The sequence below is a fragment of the Myxine glutinosa genome, chromosome 10 (genome assembly GCF_964187855.1).
Source record: "Myxine glutinosa chromosome 10, kmMyxGlut1.1, whole genome shotgun sequence".
NCBI lineage: Eukaryota > Metazoa > Chordata > Myxini > Myxiniformes > Myxinidae > Myxine > Myxine glutinosa.
In genome coordinates this window covers 120,164,716-120,182,215 of record NC_136270.1, presented here as the reverse complement: position 1 = coordinate 120,182,215, position 17,500 = coordinate 120,164,716, and the positions used below count along the sequence as shown (strand labels likewise).

General features: G+C 46.7%; 2 protein-coding genes across 2 annotated transcripts in view; one reads left to right on the top strand and one right to left on the bottom strand.

The window, feature by feature from the left end:
* LOC137433821 (ribulose-phosphate 3-epimerase) overlaps positions 1-12,283 on the top strand; it is a 34,993-nt gene extending 22,710 nt beyond the window's left edge. The window contains exons 2-6 of the mRNA XM_078786037.1: positions 8,021-8,100; positions 9,213-9,352; positions 10,174-10,308; positions 10,406-10,492; positions 11,568-12,283. Of these exons, the coding sequence (XP_078642163.1) occupies positions 8,021-8,100; positions 9,213-9,352; positions 10,174-10,308; positions 10,406-10,492; positions 11,568-11,690 (565 nt within the window). The 3' untranslated portion in view covers positions 11,691-12,283. The remainder of the gene's footprint in view (positions 1-8,020; positions 8,101-9,212; positions 9,353-10,173; positions 10,309-10,405; positions 10,493-11,567) is intronic.
* Positions 12,284-12,975: 692 nt separating this feature from the next.
* LOC137433820 (uncharacterized) overlaps positions 12,976-17,500 on the bottom strand; it is a 75,108-nt gene continuing 70,583 nt past the window's right edge. Inside the window, exons 6-7 of the mRNA XM_068126199.2 lie at positions 16,001-16,142; positions 12,976-15,884 (exon numbers count right to left, since the gene is read on the bottom strand). Coding sequence (XP_067982300.1) covers positions 16,009-16,142 — 134 coding nt within the window. The 3' untranslated portion in view covers positions 12,976-15,884; positions 16,001-16,008. The remainder of the gene's footprint in view (positions 15,885-16,000; positions 16,143-17,500) is intronic.

Genomic DNA, 17,500 nt, shown 5'->3' with positions numbered 1-17,500 from the left:
GGGCAGAATCAACACGGTCCGGTCCAGAGATGCGGGAGGTATTGCAGCGCTCGGAGGTGGCGTCTCTCTTCCTTCAAGTCCAGCGCGCATCTGACGTCACCTCCCTCTTCCTGCGCATGCTCAGCGGGGAGTGACACGCCCTCGGCTCATTGGCTCCGCCCCCAGATGGAATCGGTCCGCCGCTTCTATTGGGTGCGGGGGGTTACCGGGCTCCGCCCTTGACGAGGAGCTGACAGCGAGCCCCTACGTGGTAACCCCGTCGGAGCACATGTTCGATGGCGGCTAACCAAGCCGGAGTGAGGACGCGCACTCCCCGCGCCGCCGCCGTTGTTGTTGCTGTTGTTGCTGTTGTTGTTGTTGTTGTTGTTGTTGTTGCTGAACCCATGAGGAAGAGCTGCGGGGAGGTATTGAAGGTCCTAAACTTCCTAACGGTGCCATACAATCACATTCTGGTGCAACGAAGAGTCAGAATTAATGGAAACGAGTCCTTAACTGACATAGACTAAGAATAACTAGCAAGATGTCCTATAGTTGTCTACGTGAGATGCGGTGGACCTGGATGCGACATTTAATGGGGGAAATAGGGGAAGGTCGGGCCTACAGAGTGTTGTTTACAGAAAATGGGACTAGGGAATGGGGGATTGGGGATAGTTGGGAAGTATTGGGGAAATAGGGGAATATTTACAAGCGGATATGGATGGAGGCCAATCTCATATCCGCAACAATATATATACATATATATATAATTATATATATATATATATGTGTGTGTGTGTGTGTGTCAAACCAGGGGAGGTCCGTTAGCAAGCGGCTTGCTATCGCGTTCCAAGCCAGTCGTTCCGTATGAACCGCTTTGCAAGCGGAACAAGCGATTAAGAGTGGTTCTTCGCAATGTTTGCAAAAATAGGACTGCACTGGTCCTGAAACTCACCTGGATCAGGAGCAACAGTCACTTAACCCCCCCTCCCTCCCCCCTCCCCCCTCCCCCCTCCCTCCCCCCTCCCTCCCTCCTCCCTCCCTCCCTCCCCCCTCCCTCCCTCCTCCCTCCCTCCCTCCCCTCCCCCCCCTCCCCCTCCCTCCCTCCCCCTCCCCCCTCCCTCCCGCCCCCTCCCCCTCCCTCCCGCCCCCTCCCCCTCCCTCCCGCCCCCTCCCCCTCCCCCTCCCTCCCCCTCACCCTCCCCTCCCTCCCCCTCCCCTCCCCCTCCCCTCCCACCTCCCCCTCCCCTCTCCCCTCCCCTCTCCCCTCCCCCCTCCGCTCTCCCCTCCCCTCTCCCCTCCCCCTCCGCTCTCCCCTCCCCCCTCCGCTCTCCCCTCCCCTCTCCCCTCCCCCCTCCGCTCTCCTCCCCTCTCCCTCCCCCTCCCTCCCCCCTCCGCTCTCCCCTCCCCTCTCCCCTCCCCCCCTCCCCTCTCCCCTCCCCCCTCCGCTCCCCCCTTCCCCCCCTCTCCCCCTTCCCCCCCTCTCCCCTCCCCCCCTCCCCCCTCTCCCCTCCCCCCTCCCCCCTCCCCCCCCCCCCTCCCCTCTCCCCTCCCCCCTCCGCTCCCCCCTTCCCCCCTCTCCCCTCCCCCTCCCCCCTCTCCCCCCTCCCCCCTCCCCCCCTCCCCCCTCCCCCCCCTCCCCCTCCCCCCCTCACCTCCCCCTACCCTCCCCCCTCTCCCCTCCCCCCTCCCCCCTCTCCCCTCCCCCCTCCCCCTCCCCCCTCTCCCCTCCCCCCTCCCCCCTCTCCCCTCCCCCCCTCCCCCCTCCCCCCTCTCCCCTCCCCCCTCTCCCCTCCCCTCCCCCCTCCCCTCTCCCCTCCCCTCCCCCCTCCCCCTTTCCCTTCCCCTCCCCTCCCCCTCCCCCCTCCCCCTCCCCCTCCCCCCTCCCCCTCCCCCCTCCTCACCTCCCCCCCCCTCCTCACCTCCCTCCTACCCTCCCCCCTCCTCCCCTCCCACCTCCTCCCCTCCCCTCCCCTCCCACCTCCTCCCCTCCCCCTCCCTCCTCCCCTCCCACCTCCCCCTCCCCCCCTCCCACCTCCCCCTCCCCCCTCCCTCCTCCTTCTCCCCCCTCCCTCCTCTTCTCCCCGCCTCCCCCCTCCCTCCTCTTCTCCCCGCCTCCCCCTCCCTCCTCTTCTCCCCTCTCCGCCTCCCCCTCCCTCCTCTTCTCCCCTCTCCTCCTCCCCCTCCCTCCTCTTCTCCCCCTCTCCTCCTCCCCCTCCCTCCTCTTCTCCCCTCTCCCTCCTCCCCCTCCCTCCTCTTCTCCCCTCCCCTTCTCCCCTCCCTCCTCTTCTCCCCTCCCCTTCTCTTCTCCCCTCCCTCCTCTTCTCCCCTCCCCTTCTCTTCTCCCCTCCCTCCTCTTCTCCCCTCCCCTTCTCTTCTCCCCTCCCCCCCCTCTTCTCCCCTCCCCCCCTCTTCTCCCCTCCCCACCCTCTTCTCCCCTCCCCACCCTCTTCTCCCCTCCCCCCCCCTCTTCTCCCCTCCCCCCCTCTTCTCCCCTCCCCCCCCTCTTCTCCCCTCCCCCCCTCTTCTCCCCTCCCCACCCTCTCCTCCCCTCCCCACCCTCTCCTCCCCTCCCCCCCTCTTCTCCCCTCCCCACCCTCTCCTCCTCCCTCCCCCCCCCGTTCCCCTCCCCTCCCCTTCCCCCTCCTCTCCCTTCCCCCCGCCCGGCAATGCCGGGTACTTCCCATGGCCAGCTGTACGTGGGCTGCTCGAGGGTTGGAAAACCAAGCAATCTTTATGTCTTGGCACCAACTAAGAAAACCAGAAATGTTGTATACCAAGAGGTTTTGAGAAACTGAAAATTGACAAAACGTCATGTAGGAAATGTACTGTGATATTGCTCTAAAATATACATGTTCTTTTCATCATATATTTGTATTATTCTTATTCAACCGGGTGAAGCCGGATACCTCAGCTAGTATATATATATATATATATATATATATATATATATATATATATGTGTATATATATATATATGTGTGTGTGTGTGTCAAACCAGGGAGGTCCGTTAGCAAGCGGCTTGCTATCGCGTTCCAAGCCAGTCGTTCCGTATGAACCGCTTTGCAAGCGGAACAAGCGATTAAGAGTGGTTCTTCGCTATGTTTGCAAAAATAGGACTGCTCTGGTCCTGAAACTCACACCTGGATCAGGAGCAACAGTCACTTAACCCCCCCCCCCCCCCCCCCCCACAGACCCTGATATTTTATAAAGCCATGAAAACCTTTAGTACATCATGGGCGATGAAGGTTGTGATCAAGTTTCATCAAAATTGTGTGTGTAGTTTCAAAGAAGAGAGCAAATACCTATTTTGGGGGGTCAATAAACACCCCTGTAGATCCCCTTAATGAGCGCAGATTTTGATGCGGTCAATACACCATCGTTCGGCATCAGATATGAGGGTTGTGGTGAAGTTTCATCAAAATTGTGCGTTTGGTTCAAGTGATAATGACTGAAGTGTTTACGGACTCACTGACTGATTGACTTACCTACGGACACTGCTCGATTGCATAAGCTCACCAGACTAAAGTCCAGGCGAGATAAAAATGGTTGCCATAGTTGGATTCAAAATGAGGATACTACAACCAATGAAATATTCAGAGGCATATTCCTGTTATGAGTTATACTCGTAATATTATTGAAGCATCCATTTCTCTACTTTTCATCCTAATTCTTGAAGATCTACAAACATGCAAACCATCCTCCCTCCCCCTCCACCCCCCCCCCCCCCCAGTCCCCAAAATGTACAAATGTCGGATCTATATATAAATAATAAGCTTGGCAGGGAGTTCCTCCTTCTGCCTCCCCATTTCTTTATATCTCTTTCCCTCTTCCTCATACCCCAGTCGCTGCAAACAATACATTCGTTTGGCGGAAGTTGTCACGAGATCGTCGAGTAAAACTGAAAACGAAGGCCCAGACAGCATTTGTTCAAGTACCAGAATAGCATCATTTTCCATGGAGACCGCCATGTTAAGCGGTGCCGAGCGCTCCGTTCCATTGGAGTGCTTTGAACACTTTGAATTGAGCAAGCCGCTTGGCGAGCGATAGCAAGTGCTGTAGTTCAGTTGCAAGAACGACCGAGTTTCCCTCGGTCTCCGATTCATCCTTATTCATTTGCAACTACTATTCTGCTACTGTGTAGATATCCCTACCCATCATTTGTTTCCAGGTTTGTGGCGGTAGTTAAGTTGAGATCACTTGTCTTGCCTTTGTCATATATTGTACGCAACACAGCTGCGGATAGCATCATTTATGGGTGTGGGGTTCCGCTGTGCCCATTTGGGTTGGAGAGAGAGAGCTTACGGGTATGCAGACACGGGGAAGCAAACCCACACCAGTGAGAGGGCTGTGCTACAAAGCGTAATCACTCTACCACCATGCTGCTCAGAGGGTTATGGGCACAACAATAAAAACCTCACCTCCATGCATTCGTTCATCATTTCTTTTTCTTTTTTAATTCTCCCTCCTGCGGAACCAACTTTCCTTAATCTCGTTCTTCACTCCAGGGTTGCAAGACAGCTGATCAACACCATCTCTGGTCATCCCTGTCTACAACCATCATCTTTTCTACCCCCATGAATCCTCCCCAAGACCTCCACTTTCTGGGTTTCTAGTTTTCCTTCCACTTGTTTTTTGAGAGTTTCTGGCTGGATCCATTTTATCCACGCCTTGTCATCATCCATAATTTTTTCCAAATGTCCTTCAATTTTGTCCCTCATCCATGCTGTCTGTTCTATGTACTGTTCTATGTCTGACTCTACGAGTCTTAACACTGTATACAAAACAAACAAAATTATAATAGAAATGAAAAATCACTCGTAGAGCGACAATTGGCAAAACGGAACAAAGTAGAATGGCACTCGGTAGACCATTCTTTTGACCTCAAAAATAATTGGTGGTTGAATTCAGTGACCTGATATGCAAATCATCTTCAAATTTTAAGTTAATCGGATGAAAATTGACAATTATAGAAATTTGGCCTATGTTGACCTTTTGACCTATGTTGACCTAAAAAATAATTAGTGGTTAGTTTCAGTAAGCTGATATGCAAATCCTATTCAAATTTCGAGTCAATCGGATGAAAATTGAGGATTTTAGAAATTTGAAAAAAATTGGTTGACCTTAGGCCAATGTTTATCTCAAAAATAGTTGGTGGTTGAATCCAGTTAACTGATATGAAAATCCCATTCAAATTTCAAGTCAATCGGATGAAAATTGAGGATTTCAGAAATTGGGAAAAAAGTGGTTGACCTTTAGCCTGTTGACCTTTTGACCTCAAAAATATATACGTTTTTTTGGACCATGAACTCTACCATTTGGTGAAGATCGGTTTAAAATTGTGACCTGTAGGCAAGTATAAGTGAGCGGAAACACACACACACACACACACACACACACACACACACACACACACACACACACACACACACACACACACACACACACACACACGATCAACATGTCAATTATTTTATTTTTTTGCCAGGTAACAAGAAGGACCAATCAGAGATTGCAGACCCTCGCCAGGACGTTTGTGTGGTGTTTAATAGCTGCTGTGTTTGTGTGGTTTATTGATGATGTGGATTTATGTTCAATCCAATATGGCTGCTGAATCACGTGACTGATGACGTCATCAATTTAATTCTCCCATATACAATGTTTGTGTAGATTGCGCTCAAGAAATTTCAAACTGATCGGATGAAGCGTTCTACTTTAATGATGACGTCGTAATTAAGGCACCAATGACATCATCATGAATATATGTTGTTATCCATGGGGAGTACTTGACAATGAGCCATTAGTCTAGTAGGAAGACTAGGTCCCCCCTGCACCCCCCGGAGATATACTTCTAATCAGTGTTTCTAGATTGGAAAAAATGTGTAGAAAATGACTAGCTATGGCCCCAAGCTGAAAAAATGTCCCACATACCATTTTTATGCAAATTACTGCTGCCATTATCAAAAAAAACGATTTTTGACATATCTCAGCCAATATTGCAGATAATTGAAAAATGAAGGTGTCTAGACCCATGTTTTGAAGGGCATAGATCATGATAGAACTATTCATAACATGATTACATGTGTCTATGGTATACTAGTATGCTAATTAGTGCTTTATTTACAAAATAATCACAGTTTTACGAAATAATAGACTCATATTAAGGTCCGTCTACACAGACGTTAACACAAAGTTTTATTTTTCTAAATACCCTGTGAAATTCACCGAATGCCCTGTGAAACCTGGGATTCTTCTCCAGCTTTTTCAAGGGCCCGACTTTTCCCTTCCCTTTGAAGGCACTGGTGCAGTCTTCTCCGCTGAACACATAGTACCCCAGGAGAGTGGCACAGTAGTCCTCTCCCAGGGATTCTGCCAGCTCAGAGACGTTGACAAGTTGGCGATGCTTCCCTGACCCTGTATCCAGGTACACCGTCAGCTTGATGTTGTGGGCATGGTGGAGCAGGATCAGGAGGATGTCTGTGTCCGGTGTTCTGACTACAGCGTTCTTGTATCCGATGGTAGCAGCATGATGGAGGTACAGAACCACCCTGGTATCAGTCTCTTCCTGGTTGCTGTAGATCGTGGGGAGTTCACGTACCTCGACCTGAAACACAAAAAGGCACCGCATTTCAATCACCAGTCACTGCCAGTTTCAGTATATCTCCGGGGGGTGCAGGGGGACCTAGTCTTTTTTTGATAATGGCAGCAGTAATTTGCATAAAAATGGTATGTGGGACATTTTTTCAGCTTGGGGCCATAGCTAGTCATTTTCTACACATTTTTTCCAATCTAGAAACACTGATTAGAAGTATATCTCCGGGGGGTGCAGGGGGACCTAGTCTTTTTTTGATAATGGCAGCAGTAATTTGCATAAAAATGGTATGTGGGACATTTTTTCAGCTTGGGGCCATAGCTAGTCATTTTCTACACATTTTTTCCAATCTAGAAACACTGATTAGAAGTATATCTCCGGGGGGTGCAGGGGGACCTAGTCTTTTTTTGATAATGGCAGCAGTAATTTGCATAAAAATGGTATGTGGGACATTTTTTCAGCTTGGGGCCATAGCTAGTCATTTTCTACACATTTTTTCCAATCTAGAAACACTGATTAGAAGTATATCTCCGGGGGGTGCAGGGGGACCTAGTCTTCCTACTAGACTCATGTTTCATTTCTTTTTTCCATGGAGCAGTTTCGGAGATATAGAGGTGCAATGTTTTTCGCTTTTTCCGAGATTGCGCCCGTGACGTATGACGTCATAATGATCATTTTAAAATTATACAATAGGAGGGCCTCCTATGGTGAAAATTTCTTGTCAATCGGACTAACGTGGACTGTGCGGACAAACAAACAGACCCAAATGCAATACCCTCTTCTCTGGCGAGGGTAATAACATGCAAAACTGTTTGGTTCATGTAACATCGTCAGCCACAGAGAGAGAGAGACAGACAGACAGACACAGAGAGAGAGAGACACACAGAGAGAGAGAGACACACAGAGAGAGAGAGAGACACAGAGAGAGAGAGACACAGAGAGAGAGAGACACAGACAGAGAGAGAGACACAGAGAGAGAGAGAGACACAGAGAGAGAGAGAGAGAGAGAGACACAGAGAGAGAGAGAGAGACACAGAGAGAGAGAGAGAGACACAGAGAGAGAGAGACACAGAGAGAGAGAGACACAGAGAGACACAGAGAGAGAGAGACACAGAGAGAGAGAGACACAGAGAGAGAGAGACACAGAGAGAGAGACACAGACAGAGAGACAGCCAAAAGAAACGATATTTACACAAGTTGTGGACGGATTATGATAACTTGGGGGATGAGTCGATCAGGTGACAAGAACGAGCGGATTAGTTTTTGGTTCAGGTTTGGATCCAGATCCAGCTGATCAGTGGGATCCTGGTGGAGGTATGCTCTCTACTGAGTGTCGTCCTAGTTTTCTTTTAATTTGTATGTAGATTTGTTATTGATTTGTCACTCTTTTAAGCTGTCTTTTACTGGTTATTTTAAGTCGTCAAACATGGTATGAAATGCATGTTCTTGCAGACACTTTGTGCCGAATATCACGTTTGGTCATCCTGTGGTGGAATGTCTCCGGAAGCAGCTTGGAGATGATCCATTCTTTGGTGAGGGCAGCCATCGTAGTTTCCATTACGGACTATGGGAATCTTTGCGGTATTTAAAAGATTGCTTGGTAGACAACTTTTATCTCGAGTTTTAGCACCGGATCCTTTGTAACCTCAACGGTGTAAGGCATGTTGAACACAGAATGTGGGCACAGAAATTGTGTTGGTCATCTGCATGTGCCCCCGAACCTGCTTTGTAAAAACCACGTCTGCCTTTCAAAACATCTGCTTTTCTTTGGTGTAAATTTATACGTTTCTTTTGGATAGCCAAGACATGGTCTGAAGAATGGTTTTCATTGATGGTCACGTCTCGCATCATGAAGTCTCTGAGACGTGAAACCAGGCTGTCGAGTTACACTTGTCCATTGAGCAGCTGTCTACCATTTGCTTTCATCTATTCCTTCATCCCTCTTTCCTTCTCTTTGTAGTTGATCACCATTTTTAGCTCGCCTGGAATGAAGTTCAGGGGAGCTATGCGATGGCGCGTTGTCCATCCGTCCATCCATCCGTCAGTCCATCCGTCAGTCAGTCCGTAAACACTTGAAACTTCTTCTCCGTAACCGCTGTTGGGATTGCGACCACATTTGGTACAAATATTTGATGTGTTGTGACTAAAGTTTGTTCACGGCATTAAAAAAAAAGGGGGGTGCAAGCTGGTTTACCGGGGTCAAAGTGGATCCAGGTTTGACCCCCCAAAATAGGTATTTGCTTTCTTCTCAGAAAACCACACATGCAATTTCGATGAAACTTCACCACAACCTTAATCACCCATTATGTACCAATGTTTGATCAAGGCATTAGAAAAATTGGGGTCTTAGGAGGTATATGGGGTGGGAGGGGGGTTGTTGCCCTCCAAAATAGGTATTTTTTTCTTTGTTTGTTTAAAGTCTTATGATTATGTTAGTATGTTTCCGCATGCTGCCCTGTGTTCTAGCAACCATTGAAATTGGTTTAAAATACCCTTAGTCTGTGCAGTATACTGTTTATTCTACCAGGTGAGCGCCAGGGGTATTGCCCCTATGTTTTTTATTTATTCTGCTCTCTTTGCAAGTCTCTCGTCTATCTCTCCTTTGTGTTCCTGTGCGCCCTGCTCTGTCGGATCTCTGTGCCAGACATGCATATGATGGTGGCTGATCCGGAGCGCTGGGTGCAGCCAATGGCCGCGGCGGGTGCAAACCAATACACCTTCCACCTGGAGGCCTGCCCTTGCCCTGGCCCACTCATCAAGACTATAAGAGATGCAGGAATGAAGGTTAGTGTAGTTGCTGAATGGAGTAACAAGCGTGTGAATGTGCTTGTATCGGATTTGGTGCCAGACTGTGGCCTTCACACTTGGTCAGTATGGGTGGACTTGAAAGTGCATTTCATTGTAGTTGAGCAACAGACTCCAACCCTCTCTTTATCTATTGTTCAGTTTCATGAATTTGGCGATAGTACTGGACCATAAACCTGCTTTGTGAAAAGTATGCATGCCTTCCAACACATCTGCTTTTGTTTGGTGTAAATTTACAAGTTTGTTTGGCTAGCGTGCCAGGACGTCGTCACAGAACAAAATATTCCATCAGTCATTGCTTGGAACTGTCCTTGTCCAAAGTTCTGTTAATTGAGGAATCCTTCCGCCCCCCCCCCCCCCCCTCTCCCTTTATAATTTTTGGTAAAATTTGACTTGTCGAAAGTCAATCCCTTTTTGCAAAATTAAAACTCATGTTGTCAATTACTTGACTAAATTAACATATCTTGACCATACGATGTGACTTATGACGTCATAATTATGAATAAAATTTATACAGGCGGAGGCGCTCATTGGTAAAATTCCGTGTCAATCGGATAAACGGCTGCCGAGAAAATGAATTTTAAAAATGCAGACACGTACGCCACACCCGCGCATGCAACCGAATGCCCAACCCTGCTTTTCGCTTCGCGAGCGCAGGGTAACAACACAATTGGGAAAGGAGGATAATCCCACCTTGTTTGCACATCCACTACTGGCAAATTGCAGTTGGAGGAGGAAACTTGATTTGAGAAACATTTGGATCATTTTGATTCGTTCTTCATTTGTGTTGTTGAAATCAGGTGGGACTTGGTATCAAACCAGGCACCGCGGTAGAAGATCTGGCACCTTGGGCGTCTCAGGTGGACATGGCCTTGGTGATGACGGTTGAACCTGGGTTTGGGGGCCAGAGGTTTATGGAAGACATGATGGCCAAGGTGAGGAAACGTCCAGCTATGGTTTTTGTTGAAATGCCAACGTATGCTGTCCATGTGTTGGGACTGCCAAGTGATGGTCGATGATTTCTCCCTGCAGATCCAATGGCTGCGCTCTCAGTTTTCATCGTTGGACATCGAGGTGGACGGGGGTGTCGGCCCAGACACTATCACCAAGTGTGCTGAAGTAAGAGGATTTTTTTTTTTATTCACAGGAGTTTCACTTGCATACCTCGTCTTATGGAGTACTTGCCTTTCTTTGATTGCTCTGATTTCCCAACTTTTAGCAGAATGAGATCCAAGGGATTTGACGTGTAATCGTTTGGTGGGGCTTGTAGCTCTTGTATTCACTATTACTACCCTCATTCACAAGTTGTTCACTATATACTTGCGTATGTTGTGTCTGAACGGAAAAATTTATGCTTTTAATCTCTTAGAGCCTGTTTAAAGGGTGCTAGCAGCAGTTTTATTCCTTTTCATTTCAGTGATTTAAACTTCATGGAAGAACTTGTGCACATATCACATGCAGGACAAAGACATGAGTAGACATCAACTTACTACTGTGTAAATAAAAAGGATGCTTGATTGGCAATGGACAGACATATGGTCCATGGGATTTGAACTTGAAATCCCTGCATGAGCCATTTCAGGTATATGAACGGGCCAAGCTGTGTTGGGGGTAGATAGGGCAAGCAGACCCTTTGGATGATAAAATGATATACCCTTTGGATTTGCTTGGATGATAAAATCCTCCTTTTAATTTTGTTTCCTTTATTAGCAGATAGGGCTGGCAGGATAGCCTCGAGGTACATACACACTGCCTTCGGAGCTGTGTAGCCTGGGTTTGAAGCTTGACCCAGCGAAAAGCTGCCATCCTGGTATTTTGCAGGCATAGAGGGGCATCAATGTGTGCTGTCCCTCGGATGGACAGTTGTCAATCATGGTATAGCTGCTCCTTATAGTAATCGGATTCCCTAATAATTGTGTTAATTTGACACTCAAACCCCTCATTTTCCACTATCCTGATAAAACTAATTAAAATCCAAATCAGAGGAAATATTTTGGCTTTGGAGTTCATACGTCTGATCTATTCGGGAAGCTCTGTCATCACAAATTTTTTTTTTTTTTTAATGCTCTCTTTGGCAAAGGTTAGGGGCTCGTCTTAAATGAAAGGAAACGTACATATATATATATATATATTTTTTTTTTAATACTCTGCTTTGTACTTGTTGGTGCACTTTAATTCTTTCTGGTCCATCCAGGCTGGTGCAAACATGATTGTTTCTGGTAGCGCCATCATGAAGAGTGAGGACCCTCGCTCTGTCATCAAGACGCTGCGTGACGCAGTCACAGAAGCTATACAGAGACGAGCACTGGATCGATGATGGCAGTTGAAATGTGCAGAGCAGCCATGCTACCACCACAGCTGGGAATGATTCTGGAAAACTGGCAAACATATGGTACATGGGATACCATTGCCTGGTGAAGCTGGACCATTGATTTATTGCAAAGCTCCGACATGGAACAAATGTTGATGGGAGAGCATCTCGTGGTTTTACTGCAAAACAAAACTTTTGTTCTCAGACCAAATTAGCATTCCAAACCATTTCTTTTTTAAAGTCCTGCCTGTACCTGGCACGTGAGTAGGTATGCGTGGAAACTAACAGCAGCAAAGCATCATGGATTAAAATGATGGGGTAGTTTGGCAAAAGCACCATGGGTTATATCACTAAAAACAATACATCAGGAAAGGCCGGTGTGTGATTTGACTTCTTAAAGTGGTACAATTGGACTCATCCCTTAATCCTATAGCTTGCAGTTGATCACACAAACCCCCAAAGTTTTTGGTGCTTAGGTAATTAACATGCAGCTTCAAGAGATTGGATTAAGTGATGCAATGCATCATTCGTACATTCGTACTTCCTCATCCCCGACCGCCCCCCCCCCCCCCTTTACAAAATAAATAATTCGAATCATTTATTTTACAGTCCACGTGTGTGGTTCTTTGCAAAAAGTACACAGGCCTACATCAGAAGTGAAGTCTATTTATCTCTGCTTGGCTCTTCATATTGCACAATACAAAGAACCACTTTAAGGAGATTTATTGTTCAATCTACAGGAAAATACTGCTGATACCATGTATATTGAAATTAAGTACAGCAACAGCAATGCCCTAGTACTCCTGTAGGCCGATTCAGGTTTATCCATGCAAGGTGTATTTTGCTTTATTTAACTAAGATAAACTGAAGTAGACGAGAGGTTGGATTTGAATCCACGAAAATGAAGTTTGTTCTTATGATATAAAGGTGTAAGGTTTAGAGAGGGCCTAGTTTACTCGAGAGGGTTGGCAACCCACAAGTGCTGGAAAGATGAAGGGGTGGCTCAAGCTCGAATCGGTGCTCTGCTCTTCCTGTCTACAGGTTTACGGGAAAGGTTTCCACTGAACGTAATGCTGCAAATAATAGGAACAGGTGGATGCTCTCGGTCCGATCCATCATTCAACACAGTTCGTACTCAAGTTCTGAAAGATTCCAAATGTTGAGACCTCAAACTTTTTCTGAAGCCAATCACGTGACCAACCGCATATGTTTTTGTGGCATTTGGAAAGAAAATAAATGTGAGGTTTGATAAACTACAAAAATGAATGACAAAACAGACAAAGCAAAAAAGAAGAGCAGAATTCCAGCATTGTTCAAATGTTACAGGAAATGTTATAAATAGGTGTTTTGGGGCAACAATTTAACAGTGCAATTTCTAAATATACTGAAAAAAATAAGGTTTCTTATACAGCATGTCTATTTACAAACCAGCTCTGGCGAGGTGTTTGCGGAGGTATTGTATCATGGGCCATAGGTGACAGCAATTACAGCAAAAGCCTGCAAGCTTTACCGCAGGAGAGGCCATGTGACAAATTCACGATCGTTGATGCAATTTCACAAGTCATTGCGGTGTACACCTGGTATCGGCAAACCTGAGTATGGAGAAGACGTGTACATGGCTGCAAAACAAATCTGGTCACGAACGATGCTTGCGGATTCAATTTTTTTTAAATTAGGAAAAGGAAAAACAGGTGGGGGGTTTAGAAGGATGAGGGATTACATATTTCCTACAATACACTTCAAAACAGTGTTTGGGCTACTCTTTACATTAAAACTGCTAAAATAAAGTTCAACCGCAAGGAACAATAAGAGAAGCTTCTTCTTCTTTAATATAAAAATAATAAGCCAAATTGTGCTAAGTCTTGCATTGAAATTTGTGGTCGATACGTGAGTCGCTTCGATCTAACGTGCTACCAGCGGCCGTGGTCCCTTCAACAAAGGTCCGACTACGCACCACAATCAAAACTAAAGTCGTATTCTTACCCTGTTAACCATAATACAGCATTTTCCAGGCCTAATAAACGAGCACATCTTTCTGTTGGTCTCGTAACCGGGTCACGCTACAAAAGACTACAACACTACCAAATTTACGTTTTAGGTCAATTTATTACATCGTGACAATAACGAAGTTACGCCGTGGGTAATGTCATTTTCGAAGGTGTTAAAATACCCCCGCAATAATCAGCAGGAGAAAAATAGAATTTGGCGCTCTAGATAATGGCAAACCACCTACGGAGGAAAGAGGGAGCGACCATGGCCCTCTGAGCACCTGCAATGTCTAATGTCAATGTAAAATTTACCCTGCGTGTCTATTCACAATCGTGTTTATATCCGTTCATCCACAGCCATAAAAAGTGTTCGTCCTGTTACAACTGCTTGCAGATGTTCTGCTCTAAAAACATTAACCCGTGCAAAAAATAACAAAAGCAAAAAAGAGTGAGGAAAACACAATATGAAACAATAATGGGATAACGATTAAGTGTTAGGAATTGATGGTGGGTACCTGAAACCCTTAAGTATTCTAAATTTGGCTTTCATGTTCGATATAACACAATCATGATGGAGAAGGGGGGTTAGGGGAAAGTTGAAATCCCCAAAACGACAACCTTTTACATTTACTTTTGTCTACCTACAAGGCCTACATCAGCAGATTGATGGAGCTGCTCTCCCCTCTGAGCTGGTGCCCCTGCCTCTCTCGTTGCTCAGCTTGATGCGGTGGAAACCAAGGCCTTAAAGACCTCCCACAATAAAGCTGTCCATGGGCCTATCACTTTCACACCGCAGACAGGTCTGTGGTCTCTCTGTCTTCTACCGCCTCGTTTTCGGTCTTACACCTTACATGCTCTTTCCATGCTCTATCCCTTTCCCACTCCTCCTGCCAAGGTTTCTGTTGGGCACATGTGGTCTGTCAGGAACTCCCTTCTGGTGAAACTCCTAAAATGCAGACTCAATCACGACTTACCTCCACTCATTCGGTCCTTTATTGTTTTATTCTTGCCTGTGGAACCAACTTCCTCAGGCTCTTTAATCTCGTTCTTCACTCTAGGACTTCAAGACGGCAATCTCTGGTCATCCCCGATGCACAACCATAATCTTTTCTACCCCCATTAACCCTCACCAAGCCCACCTCTTCCAGTCTTTCCTTCCACTTCTGTGATTGAGAGCTTGTGGCTGCACCCATCTAGTTCACTACCAGAAACTTCACCTTACCCTCAACTCTTCCCTATCCCTTATTTCTCCAAGTCTCCCTCTATTTAGTCCATCAACCCTGCTGTTGGTGTATCCCCACCTGGTTTTCTACTATTCTTTTCATTCTGTTACGTCCTTCTAATTCCTTCATGATCTTCGGCACTGCATACAAAAATACCAACTTGAAATGGAAACGATAGACATGCACGTGTACGGAAGTGTTAAACAGTATGTAGGAACAGTAACGAAAAAGGGAATAGTCCCTCAGAAGATGCAAAACACTTTCTCCATTCATCTACACCATTCGAGCAAAACTTGTTACAATTCAGGTACCCAACATGAACTCCACACAAGTACATATTGTTACGTTGTGTTGCAAGTCCTTACAAGTTGCTATTTCAGAATGGACAACGGTAGATTCATAACTCGAGTTTTCAATCGTATGGAATAGGTAGCGATGCCTACCGAGCCGGAGAGAAATCGATCCGAGCCAAATTGATGTTAGTTAGAGCCATAAGCCAAATTAGAGCCATAAGCACACGGGTTGCATTTAGATGACGAGCAACGGGTGGGTCGAGTAATGTTTGATCTTGCACTTCCAAAGTAATCCTGCCGACTGGTAAACAACTTGTGCATCAGAAACCGCAACGCATGGGCTTATAAAGTTTCATGGTTGCAAAGAAGACTAAATGTTTCCTGAAATAAAGGCCGTTTTCGTGACGGTTCAAGAAGAGCTAATACTGCGAAGGAATATGAAATTAAATCATCCAAATTGGTCATAATTCAGACACTATACATTGGTCTACAGACTCAGAGCAAGCGTAAAAACAAGCCAGATGCCAGTCTGTCCCGATGGTGTCCCAGGGTTGATCCTGGTGCTTGAGCCTCCGGCGACTGCATTCGGCGCGAATGTCTTCACGAACAGCTCCCACCAGAAAAAAAAATCATTGGAATCGTTTCTGGGTGACCAATGACCATAAGGATGGTCGCTGGCTCTCGGAGGCATTCACACTGCACACGCGTACATACACACACACACACACTTGGCACCACAAGCGCTTGTACATTGCACGTGCCAAAAACTCTTAAATACCACGTCTATCAACTTGATACGAGAATCAACTTGCCTGAAGTGCTATGGGTCGTGTGCATGTTGCAAAACTGCCGCGGATCGTTTGCGCAGCCCCTTGCACTCGTTCTGAAGCTTTTGCCGAATGTAAGACTTCACCTGGCTCGTAGTCTCCGTTGGGAAGAAATGTAGGACCATGTCTGCAAGAACACACAGCAGCTTGTGAGGTGATCAATCTATGGCGTTTTATCAGCAGGCAAGGTAGTCAAACCGCTATGGCAGCACTGATTTACGTGTCTTTATCCACAAGTTATCGGAATAGAAACCGGAATCAAAAACAAAACACACCCCATCTTCACACATCATTGTTTAAGCAATAGTTATAAACACTACAGTATCTTGCTTTTCTTTTGAGAGCCCATCTGTGAATATGGAGATGAATGAAGTTTGTCTACCTCTCAGTCTTCAGCGCAAGATTTGTCCTTGAACTTCTAAGTTATATGTCTTCATTCTATGTTTATCACAGCGTTTCTTGTTCTTTGGCCTTCAAGATCTTACAGAGTTTTTCGTCTGCCATAGCAGCTACTCCAGTGTGCAGGAAGGGTGTCGGAGTGAACTCCATTCAATGTACAATGTGCACTGATTGGGTTCATCAAAAATGTAGTGGTCTGAGAGGGTCATTAACCAGTGTGGCAGCTACATTCAAATGTAAGGTGTGCATAGAGGGAGCTGCAGATGGAGGAAATGTTGAGTTGGATCTTGGAGATGGCATGAAACTGGAAGGTGTGAAAACATTTTGCTAACTAGGAGACATGCTGAATGGAGAAGGTGGATCAGACTCGGCAGCGATTGCTAGAGTAAGATGTACATGGAAGAAGTTTGGGGAACTGAGTGGCGTGCTGACGAGGAGGGGAGTGTCATTGAAGCTGAAGGTAAAGGTGTATGCTGCATGTGTGAGAAGCGTTATGATTTATGGGAGCGAGACATGGGTAATGAACGTAGAGCAGCAACGAAGGGTGGAAATGCGAATGGTTCGGTGGATGTGCGGAGTATCGTTGAGAGAGAGGAAGACAAATGATGAATTGCCAAAGATTATGGGAATATAGCCTGTGATGGATGCTGTGAAGAGAAACAGGTCGAGATGGTTTGGTCATGTGTTGAGGAAGGATGAAAGTGACTGGTTGAGAAGAGTGATGGAAATGAATGTAGAAGACAGTGGAGGACGGGGAAGACCGAGAAAGACTTGGCTAAAGATGGTGGAAGAAGAAATGCGGGCAAGGGGGTTAACAAGGGGAGATGCAGAAAATAGGGCAAAATGGAGAAGACTGTCATGGGGATCGCAAGGCTAACCCCCGCTCTTGCAGGGAAAATGGCCTTAAAATGCCTGTTGTGTTGTATAGCAGCTACTCCATGCTATCATCACCAATCCCCAATTTTCACAACTTATTGTATCCTGGTGTTGGCTTTGGGGTTAAGGTGGCTGGCTTAAGATCTTAGTGCCTTGAGTTTGAGCCCCTGTCGTGCCGTTGAAATAATGCCAGGTGGGTTGATTCAGCCT